At 36.6% G+C, this 12,317-nt stretch overlaps 1 protein-coding gene across 1 annotated transcript in view; it reads left to right on the top strand.

The window, feature by feature from the left end:
- Positions 1–12,317, top strand: part of LOC140145874 (transcription elongation factor 1 homolog) — a 60,570-nt gene that overhangs the window by 39,932 nt on the left and 8,321 nt on the right. Inside the window, exon 2 of the mRNA XM_072167572.1 lies at positions 11,132–11,296. Coding sequence (XP_072023673.1) covers positions 11,184–11,296 — 113 coding nt within the window. The 5' untranslated portion in view covers positions 11,132–11,183. The remainder of the gene's footprint in view (positions 1–11,131; positions 11,297–12,317) is intronic.

Raw genomic sequence — 12,317 nt, 5'->3', positions numbered from 1 at the left:
ACAGAGCTGGCATAAAACATTGCGACGAAGATGTCCTGTCTGGCCAATGAAAGTCAATTCCTTGTTTCCCGTTACACAATTTTTCATGACTGTGTAGGTGACCATTTCATTTTTCATTATTCATTATTTCATACCATTTTATTGTTGCATCTGTTACAGGTGTAAACCAATAACTACCCATGTAAAATCACAGTTTGTAGTTTACAGCCACATGAAGGTGAAGTTGTACAACTATATCAAAAGTTTCACAATATTTTTTATGGGATGAGATCAGATGATCAGAGCAGATCAAAAAGTGCGGGACAGAGAAGTGAGTAGGTATTCATTATTACCTCACGGTGTCTGATCTCCATAAACTCCCCTTTTATAATGCATATCCCCAAATTTTAGTTTTCCCCTTTTTTTGCGGAAATGCTTTCCCCTTTTTCAAATATTTCCCCCTTTTAACTTTCCCCCTTTTCAAATAGTTCCCCCTTTTCGACTTTCTCCCTTTTCACATAGTTTCCCCTTTTCGACTTTTCCCCTTTTCAAATAGTTCCCCTTTTCGACTTTCCCCTTTTCAAATAGTTCCCCTTTTCGACTTTCCCCTTTTCAAATAGTTCCCCCTTTCGAATTTCCCCTTTTCATATAGCTTCCCCATTTTGAATTTCCCCTTTTCATATAGTTTCCCCCTTTTCGAATTTCCCCTTTTCATATAGTTCCCCCTTTTGAATTTCCCCCTTTTCATAGTTTCCCCTTTTCGACTTACCCCTTTTCAAATAGTTTCCCCCTTTTCGACTTTCCCTTTTCATATAGTTTCCCCTTTTGAATCCCCTTTTCAAACTGCTTTCCCCTTTTTCAAATATTTCCCCTTTAACTTTCCCCCTTTTCAAATAGTTCCCCCTTTTCGACTTCCCCCTTTTCAAATAGTTCCCCGTTTTCGAATTACCCCCTTTACAAATAATACCCCTTTTTATTTTCACCCATTTTGTAAAATTAATAGTTCCCCTTTTACAAATAATCCCTTTTAACTTTCCTCCGCTTTTCACAAATAGGTTCCCATTTTAAATAGTTTCTCCCTTTTAAATAATACTCCCTTTTGTTTTTAATACTCCCTTTTTTTTTTTTTATTTCCCGTTTTCCGTGCGTAGGCTTTACCAGTAAGCCTGGACCCTGGAGAGTACCGTGCACTCACTAGAGCTCATTTCGCTACATCCATTATTGGAAAGGCGTTCTACATGAATTTGGATACCAACGTAGGTAGATTTATAGCCTGTTGTGCAAGCGCCGCTAAATTCAATGGGTTAGGGATCCGCCAACTTTTATGCACGTTTATAGAGGGGCTGTACAAAGAGCAAATCCGATATGATTGATAAACCAAATGATGTTCAGAATGTTAAACGGGTGAAATGGCATGCATAAATATTTATGCTGGTCAAATTCATAGCAATGATGTTTGAAAGTCTGTGAAGAACTTGTCTATAAACAGGGATATGTCAGAGACAAGAAACAACTGGCTGCCATTGTTACAGAAGCCTAGATAATAAGAATTGTTTGTGCTATATAATTATTCAAAAGTTTTTTTTCTAAAGTTAGCACCAAAGTTTAAAACAAGCGGTCTTAACAGTGAAATGACAATAAAAGCATACATTTATAAACGGGCCTGGACAAAATGGGCATTGCATATTTATGACAAGTGTGGCTGTGTGATTTTATGCAACTTTATTTTTAAGCCAGTTCCGAGTAATTTTCTCTATTCTTTGTTTGTCAACAATCCCGTTAACAATAAAAATGTGCTTTCTAATCAAAGGCTCTATGGCGTATATTCAATTGACCAGACAAATGAACCAGGGACTTCGGTCAGTGGTGCACGCCTCAAAATTCCAAAAAGAATTAGTAGGCCCTATATGTTAGATGAAGAATTAAGTAGCAATTAAGGGGTACCGGTACTACACCCCTGCCCAATTTTGTGCCTATTTTTGCATTTTTCTCAAAAATTATGGCGCATTGGGGACAAGTAAGATATGTATATTATAGGGGCAAGGACTACAACTACTGCACTGGAAATTTTATTTCAGCACAGCCAACAGTTGTGGAGTTACAGTCAAAAATGAGGGAAAACCATTATTTGATCAATAAATCAATAACTACTTGCTTTGTGTTGCTACTTGTTTATTTAGTTGCATGATATAATTCAGATTATGATTTTTCTTAAATGTAGATCTATATCCTATAGAATTCATAAATTACATAATAAGTATCATTTTATTCATTTTATTTAACTCAAGAATTTGTATCAGACAATCACGTGCTTTCAACGTGTAGGCTGGACCTATTTCAATATCGAAGTACATGGGACGTGAATGCACGGTACTATAGATGGCCCGTGCCTCACGATCGTGGAAAGGGGAATAAAAAAGGGAGTAAAAAAAGGAATAAAAAAATAAGGGAGAAACTATTTAATGGGGAAAAATCTGTAAATGGTATTATGTAAAAGGTGAAAAGAAAATTCGAAAAGGGGGGAAACTATATGAAAAGGGGAAACTATATGAAAAGGGAAATTCGGAAAAGGGGGATACTATATGAAAAAGGGGGAAATTCGAAAAGGGGAACTATATGAAAAGGGGAAATTGAAAAGGGGGAAACTATATGAAAAGGGGAAATTGAAAAGGGGGAAACTATATGAAAAGGGGGAAATTAAAAAAGGGGAAACTATATGAAAAGGGGAAATTGAAAAGGGGAAACTATATGAAAAGGGGAAATTAAAAGGGGAACTATATGAAAAGGGGGGAAATTCAAAAGGGGAAACTATATGAAAAGGGGAAATTCAAAAGGGGAACTATTTGAAAAGGGGAAAGTCCTAAAAGGGGAACTATTTGAAAAGGGGAAAGTCGAAAAGGGGGAACTATTTGAAAAGGGGGAAAGTCGAAAAGGGGGAACTATTTGAAAAGGGGGAAAGTAAAAAGGGGGAACTATTTGAAAAGGGGAAAGATAAAAGGGGGGAAATTTGAAAAAGGGGGAAAACTGAAAATTTGGGGAGATGAATTATAAAAGGGGGAGTTTGGCGGAGATCAGACACCGTAATTACCGGTAATTCATTTACCATATACCATGCTCCTATAGGCCTACTGCAAAGAAAGGCTTGAAAATCAACAGAAATAGATTTGTAATATATTTAAAACCACAGTTATTTATTGGTATGTTCAAGTTTTTTAGAAATCAACATTTTATTCAAAATAATGAATATTTGGCCAGCAATTAGTTTTGAGCGGAGTAGGGTAACGGGAAACAAGGAATCGACTTTCATTAGCCTCATTATGTCATCATCGATGTGTATAGCAGTTATTCCCATCCCGGTGATTATTATTTTGTTTCATGTCTTCTCTAAACGTTGGCGCTAGTAATTATTGCTTTTTTAAGCACCCATAAATATGTCAAAAGTGTCAAAATAACCCTCGTCCTACTGAAGGGGTGCAGGTCCCACCCCTAGTGATTATGGCCCAGATCATGAACATTTATAGCTCTTAAGGGTAGACGAGGTATTGTTGGTCGAAGCAACCTAAAAATAGATTTTCATTATCTAGATCAATATATTAATGAAAATGGCCTTCATGTTTTGCAAAAGTTAATTCTACAAATCGTATACTTGCTTAATTTATTGTTGTTAATGAGTTATGTATACGTTTTACAAAAGTGTTGTTGTTTCATCCCTCTTTAAAACGTAGCTCAAGAACCGCAGCACCTTTAAAAGTATATCTGTCATATTTGAATTCTTCTACGCGCTCGCTATAAATTGAGCAATGCAGTTTTTGCTATAGCTCACTACCATTCGTAATATGCTGTGAACTACCAAATCACAACAGTTTAAAATAATTAATAACCTTAATATGCGATTTAGGCTATATTTTTGGGTACGATTCAACAGCAAATCCACGCTGGACAAACACAGAATTTAGAGATATTCTGGCAATTGTTTACGGCGGGGGACTTCTAGGGGCCCTAGATGTAAAACTGTGCCTTTATATGTTGGGAACCACATGCAATGGGACCGTGAGAATGAAGTCAACAATTGTTTTGATATGTCTTGCAAAAGATATTTAAAACGTGCATGGTCTTGCAGTGTAAGCAAATACTACTATTTGTACTTTTTCTATTTTATTTTGTCAAAAAAAAACCACATTTTAGTTACCCATTTGCATCCATTTTGCAAATTTGCTTGGAACGTCAATTTACATTATTTTCGCGATTTTTGCTACTTTTGACATTACGTCATTTATGACATCACTGCGACAACATACTTGCAATGTTTGTACTTTTTCTGACGTATTTCAATAGAGGACCAAAAACAGTATATTTTTCAGTCAATAACGAAATAACGAAAAAGAGAATAGCTCCGTAGGAGAAGGGTTAATAGTGGGACCCCTTGTCATGTGTACTACAAGAACAGTGCCATGTAAACAAGTAATCGATGATTGATTTGTACTGTCGACTCCTATGCGCGGAGAAACTATTAAGCGGATTAACCAATTAGGCAAGGCGGTCATTGCTGTGAGAGTCGCGTGGCATAAGTAATCTGGCGCACACTACTAAATCATCGTCCCATTGAAATACACGGGAAAATACAAGAAAGTATGTTTGTTTTTCTACCCCATGTAACAACATTTTTAATATTTTGATCAAACCAACGCCTTAAATAAAGATTAAACTTTTATTTAAATTCAATTTTTTGGGACAAGTTAAGGGATCTAGAATGAGCGTTTATGGCGTTTCGACCAGGGTTTCGACAGTATTTTTTGTGGGACATGAGAGCACCTCAGGCGTATCGAATTACATTCTTAATACGAAGCATGTCCTTCTGATATCAAATAATTTTCATTTTTGAAATTCACGATATAATACAAATTTTATGACAAATTATTAAAATTTGATATTTTCAAATTTTGATATAGGCCTATAACAGTCCTCGAAATTAATTTTATAAATCTAATGATATATTCTTAAAGTGTATGTAGCTGGGAGGAAAAGCCGACGATCAATTGAAAATGTTGACCTTTTATATTGAAGATATGGATTTTTTCCCCAAAAGACCTAATTATTTTTGGTGTTTTGGGAAAAAAATCAATATCTTCAATACGAAAGGTCAAAAATTTTAATTGATCGTCGGCTTTTCATCCCATCTACATACACTAGTATAAATCATCAGATTTATCAAGTTTACTTCAAGTACTGTTAAATATCAAAAATATCAATTTTTACTGATTTGCCATAAAATGTGTATTACATTGTGAATTTCAAAAATCAAAATTATTTGATATCAGAATGACATTCTTCGTATTCAGAGTGCAATTCGATATGTCTGATATGCTCTAATGTCCCACGATAAATACTGTCCAAACGTTCATACCCCTTCCCTTAAAGGGGCATTTCGTGATCCACAGCCTCATCCCCCCACTTTTCTCAAAAAAAAGTTGAGATTTTTATATCACTGGAAACCTCTGGCTACATAATGTTTATGTACAAAATATTTCTTGCAGATTAATTCGTTTAGCAAAGATATCGTGAAATTTGAATTTCGTTCTGGTGCACCAGAACGAAATTACAACGTATTGTCTATGTAGCAGTGTAATACACATAATCATGCATCACTCGCAAACGCACTATCGGAATCAACTGAAATTTTGGAAATAGGCTTTTTTCGTGGATATGTACTGAAAAATGGCATAAAAAGAGGATCATGCCAGGATCACGTAAATACTCCTTTAAGACAAACTTGAGAGATACGAACTCCTGAACAGCGCCATCCCGAATTTCAGCCGGCACTCTCGCCTCCTTACCAGTTCCAGTTCATGATATTTTTCCGAGGGCCTATTACCCATGCACATTCGATTGAAACATTTTCTAAACAGATTTGTAATGTTGAGCTCCTATTCTATCGTTTTATCAAAACAACCAAGAGTCACTCAAATTTGGTTCCATCGGGACGCCGATATATTTCGCATAGGCGCTATTTTTTACCGAACTATCAAGGGTTACACCAAATGCGGAAGGATTTAGTGTAGTGCACCCATAGCACAGATGGAACACAATATCTGTGGGTTTAGGGAGACCGGGCGTGTCCGCCGTATTTTCTTCAATCTCGCTAGAGAGGGCAATTCTCATGTTAGAAGGCTATAGTTTTGACATTTGTAAGCTGTATACTGTAGCTAAATACTACCACATTTGTAAGGACATTGAGCTTTCAGTAACGGCAGGAGAAGGGAAAATAAAGGACTTGCCCGTGCTCCATAACCGTTGTTTTCACACCAAATCTACTATATTTAGATGCCTTTATGTCTTGCATTCGGTCACAAACCAATTCGTTTTACTTTGCGCTATCTTTTAACCAAATATCCAAAAGAGTTAAATGCGATATGTCGAACTTTTCATCTGGTCATAAGGAACAAAAAAGTTAGTGGTCGCATATCAGGATCATTGGTTAATCCCAGCAAACACAAAAACGCGTTTTAAAAAACGTTTTTAAATAAGTTATATTTTGGCTTTTGGTTTAGGTAAAAACGTTTTAATAACATTAAAATGTCGGGTTATATAAAGGTCATGATAACGCTTTAAAACGTTTTGTATGAAAACACACTACAACAATATTTTTAAATGTTTTCAAAAATGTTATTGTAAACTATTTTTGCAAACATTTTGCCAAATATTCATTAACATAATAAATCGTTTATAATTTTGGTCAACATCGTATTGGTTTGTGGCTGACTAAGCTTGGGACCAAATGGCATATGGCCAAGTCAACTGTGGCCGAATTGGTTTGGGTCCGAATCGACCTGCTTCCATGCTGAATAGCAGAGAATGAAAAATTACGAAAAAAATGAAAAAAAAGCAACTTTTCTAGGCATTGTTGACATGGTGCCTTCGCGAAACAAAGTTTCCTACTATAAAGACCAGACTTTTGAGATGGTTCGTATGTTTGAAGGTGCAAAATTAATAACGGCGCCGGTATATACCGCCGCGTTCAGCAAGTCATCATCACGACACTCGCACTCCCACTATACATGTACGTGCTCTATATTATTATTAGTCCATAGAATTGATGATAGAATTCGCCATCTTCGTCCTGTGGACATTTTTGAAGAATAACACGTAGGCTTATGTAGGCCTAAAGTGTAATGATAAATGAACCACCACTAAATATTCCTATCAGTGCTGCAGTGCAAAACTTCTCATGCAATTCCATCTTTAACATTACATTCAAATAATATATAATTACATTGTAAATTGGACCTGACACCAATTTTTTTCAGGACTATCTTGTTTAGCTTGAAATTGGCATTGAAATTGACAGACTTTCTGCACTTCGGCGGAAGTTATTCAGAGAAACTTTTTAATCTGGGAGCAATTAACGCCATTTTCAAATGACACAAATATTTGCGCGCTTCGGATGCATTTGTTTCCTTCAGTATTTGATTAATTTAACTTGAAGGTGCGATATCACGGAATTTGATCAAGAAACGTACGGTAATATGGCTATATGATGACAGCTAAACACGCTACTTCGCTCCGGGGCCCGTGCGTTCATAAATACCTGTTTACCCCCCCACACACACACCCACCCCCAGTACCGTAATGGCTCTCTGTGGCAACATTGCTGTGTTAAAGAGATTGTGCATGTACAATTATCCCGAGATAAACATGTTATCCCGGGATAACATGATTATCTCATAAGTTGATATTTCAAACTTATGAATGTTCGCATTAGTTGTTATCAATTTCGATATTATTTCACGAAATTGTGAAGCCTACCAAAATTAGTTGTTATCATGCAGGTGTGTTGATAAAAATTGGGCAGGTGTAATTATGCTTAATAAGAGAAATATAAAATGATATATATTTTACAATGTAAAATTGCCCGAATGTACGAGAGCCTCATGGGTGACATGTAACAAATATTTTTTGAAAATTATCCGAGATAATCAGGTTATCGCGGGATAATTATCCCGAGAAAATCAGGTTATCCGGGATAATTAGCTATAGTGATCTGCTATCCACTGAAGATAGCTATATTGATCTGCTATCTACTGACGATAGTTAAGCTCCTATATTGATCTGCTATCTACAGAGGATAGCTGTATTGATCTGCTATCTACTGGAGATAGCTATATTGATCTGCTATCTACTGAAGATAGCTATATATGAAGCTGCTATCTGCTGAAAATAGCGATATTAATCTGCTATCTACTAAAAATAGCTATAGTGATCTGCTATCTACTGAAGATAGCTTTTTTCATCTGCAATCTACTGGTGATAGCTAGGCCTACATTGATCTGCTATCTACTGAAGACTACTATATCGATCTGCTATCTACCGACAATGGTTATATTGATATCTACTGCCAACAGCTAGATTGACCTGCTATCTACTGAAGATAGCTATATTGATCTACTATCTACTGACGATTGCTATATATTAACCTGCTTTCTACTGAAGATAGCGATATTAATCGGCTATCTACTGAAAATAGCTATATTGATCTGCAATCTACTGAAGATTGCTATATTGTTCTGCTATCTACAGAAGATAGCTATATATTAACCTGCTTTCTACTGAAAATAGCGATATTAATCTGCTATCTACTAAAATTAGCTATAGTGATCTGCTATCCACTGAAGATAGCTATATTGATCTGCTATCTACTGACGATATTTAAGCTCCTATATTGATCTGCTATCTACAGAGGATAGCTGTATTGATCTGCTATCTACTGGAGATAGCTATATTGATCTGCTATCTACTGAAGATAGCTATATATGAAGCTGCTATCTGCTGAAAATAGCGATATTAATCTGCTATCTACTAAAAATAGCTATAGTGATCTGCTATCTACTGAAGATAGCTTTTTCATCTGCAATCTACTGGTGATAGCTAGGCCTACATTGATCTGCTATCTACTGAAGATAGCTATATATTAACCTTCTATCAACTGAAGATAGCTATATTTATCTGATATCTACTGAAAATAGCTATATCTGCTTTCTACTGAAGAAATCTATATTAATCTGAAGATATGTTATCTACGGATCATAGCTAGGCCTATATTGCTCTTCGGTCTACTTTTAAGATAGCCTTTTTGATCTGCTATCTACTGGAGATAGTTATATTGATCTGCTAACTACTGGATATAAGTATATATTGATTTGCTATCTACTGAAGATAGCTATATTAATCTGCTATCTACTGATACCGAAGATAGATATATTGATCTGAAGATAGCTATATTGATCTATATCTACTGGAGCTAGTTATATTGATCTGCTATCTACTGACGATAGTTGTATTGATCTGTTATCTACTGGACATAGCTATATTAATCTGCTATCTACTAAAGATATCTATATATTAACCTGCTATCTACTGAAGATAACTATATATTAATCTGCTATCTACTTATGATAGTTATATTGTCTGCTGTCTACTGAAGATAACTTGGTCTGCTTGTTGATAATAATCGTATGGTATTGCATATCGTGCGGTATGGATTCCCATCTCTTTTCCCTCCTCTCCAGCTCTCTTTTCCTCTTTTTTCCTTGCGCTAGGGGCGGGCCCAAATTGACCATTTTTGCCAGAGGCGATCGCCCCCTGCAGCTACTGATGTGAACACACAGGCCCCTTTGATCAGGGATGACGGTGCAGGACTCCATAAGTGTGTGGGGGTGTGTGTGTATGTAGGGGGGGGGGCAGCAGTGGCATAAATTTGTTTGTGACATAGGGGAGGGAGGTTGGTGTAAAATTCTTGAACATTATGTTAAAGCGGAGCGAAAGTAGTATGTTTAGCTGCCAATAATCAAATATTGCTCCCAGATTAAGTTTCTCTTAACAACTTCCACGCCTTGAAGTTAAAAAATGCCAATTTTAAGCTAAAATGATCTACTGAGCGTAAGTATGAACCGTTGAATGGACAAATGGGTGTGAAGCGCGCAAATTTACAATTCGAATTGGCGACTTTTGCCCCAGATTGGACTAATGGACAAGAAAAGAGACCTTGCTTGGCCTTTGTTGGTCCATAAAGCAATATCTGATATGCCTTATTATAGAAGGTATCTTTGCTTTACCTTTTTCCCCCCCCCCTTTGACGGCGGCACTGGATGTAGGCCTATATAATGGTAAAATTATGTTGAATTTTCAGTTTGAGTGATTGGCAATACCGGTACTTGATGACCATGCGCCATGCATGATGACGGTGAGGTGACTACCTTATATGCAAATTCTATGCAAAGTATATAGCTAATTTTCTATTGTTCCTCACGTGCAAAGCATTGCACAGTTGACAAACCTTAAACTGTTCGATACCTTTACAAGTAAACTTACAAGGAACTCAAGATAAAAAAAAACACCCAAAAACACATGACACATTGATTGGTAAAGCGGTGATTTGCTCAACTCCAAAGGACATTGTTAGAGGGCGCAAACATGTTTCAACATCGACAGATTCGGAATAGAGAACCTTTTTCATAATTCGGAATAGAGATCACGGTGACTCATTTCGGAATACTGAACCTTTTTAGTTTTCGGAATGGAGAACCTTTTTTTCATATTCGAATAGCGAACCTTTTCTTATATTCGAGTAGAGAACACGGTGACTTGTTTCGGATTAAAGAACCTTTATTCGTTTTCGGAATAGAGAACCCATATTTGAATATTCGAATAGAGAACCTTCTTTTATATTCGGAATAGAGAACCTTTCTATTTTCGGAATAGAGAACCTGTTTGTGTTTTGGGGATTTTCGGAATAGCGAACCTTCGTAGTAGAGAACCCTTATTTCGAATAGCGAACCTTTAATTACATTCGAGTAGCGAATGGTAAAATTACACGTTCGAAAAGCGGACCTTGAATAGCGAACCTTCGAATGGCGGACCTTGAGTAGCGAGAGGACCCCAGTGGGGTGGCAACTGGCAATATGCTGTCGGTGCCGTGGGTTAATTCGAGGGCTGGTCTGATGTGCTCTCATGTCCCACAAAAAATATTGTCGAAACGCTCAAAACGTATTAATTGCATATATTTGGAACTTGGGTACCCGGGAATTGGTGAGAGCCTTAATCGGAACAGGGTTTTGTTGCGTGTCACATTATTATGTTTGCTTTTTTGTTGATACAGATACGTGTATACTACACCTAAATCCGTCACCTCAGATCATCTATAGATCACAATGGGTCGTCGTCGTTCAAAGAGAAAGCCACCTGCAAAGAAGAAGACTCTGGGACTGGAAGCACAGTTCACATGTCCATTCTGTAACCACGAAAAAGCATGTGAGGTCAAAATGTAAGTGATCTTTTTAAGAGGGGTGACCCGATTCCCCACTGTATCAACATTTAAATTCTTGTATCAGAGGATACTCATAATGTTGTCAGAATTATCCTGGCAGTGACATGTTGTTAGGCCTGAATTATGTTCCATTTTATATTCATGAACGTTAACCACCATGCTGTTCAATAAATGGGCTTTTATGTTCCAAAAGTAATGAAACACCTTTTGCTTAGATATCAAAAGGTCTGGCTACTACAATTAAACTAAAATAAGTGGGAATCAATTGTTTTGGTACAGGCCTCAATATAATATGATGTACAACACACAATATGAAAACAAATCCACCACCCACTTTGAAATAGGGTAAATGTCTTAAGACAGACCATCACGATATATGTTAATTAGGGTCAAGGTTACTAACCTTAACTCTAACCCTAATCCTAACCCTAATGACCGTACCCCTTGACCTTAATTAAAACATAGACCGTGATCTGTCTTTAATGAAACATCTACCCGAAAATAAAGCTTGGTAAAAATATTTGGTTCAAATATACTTCCCTGACCAAATGGACTCAAACTAAAGTAACAGATTGAAAAAAAAAAATTACACTGCTTGGCTTTTTGCTGAACCATGAAATGGTATCAGCCTATAGGAGTGATTGTTACTTACTAGCTTACTTACTAGCTTACTTACTAACTGACTAACCATTTGGTCTGAAATGGACATATCTCTAATTGCCACGAAGGTATGATCCCATGAGGGGTGTCATATGAAAGAGAAAAACATAAAGAATATAATAAAAATATTTCCAAAGGTCGAAGGTCATCCAGGGGTCACGGCGACCAAAAAGGTCTTACTAACTGACTAACCATTTGGTCTGAAATGGACATATCTCTAAATGCCACGAAGGTATGACCCCATGAGTGGTGTCATGTGAAAGAGGAAAACATAAAGAATATAATAAAAATATTTCCAAACGTCGAAGGTCATCCAGGGGTCACAGGGGTCAAAAAGGTCATTTTAAGCGAAAATGGT

Source organism: Amphiura filiformis, chromosome 2 (genome assembly GCF_039555335.1).
Source record: "Amphiura filiformis chromosome 2, Afil_fr2py, whole genome shotgun sequence".
Classification (NCBI taxonomy): Eukaryota; Metazoa; Echinodermata; class Ophiuroidea; order Amphilepidida; family Amphiuridae; genus Amphiura; species Amphiura filiformis.
This window is presented reverse-complemented; position numbering and strand designations above follow the sequence as displayed.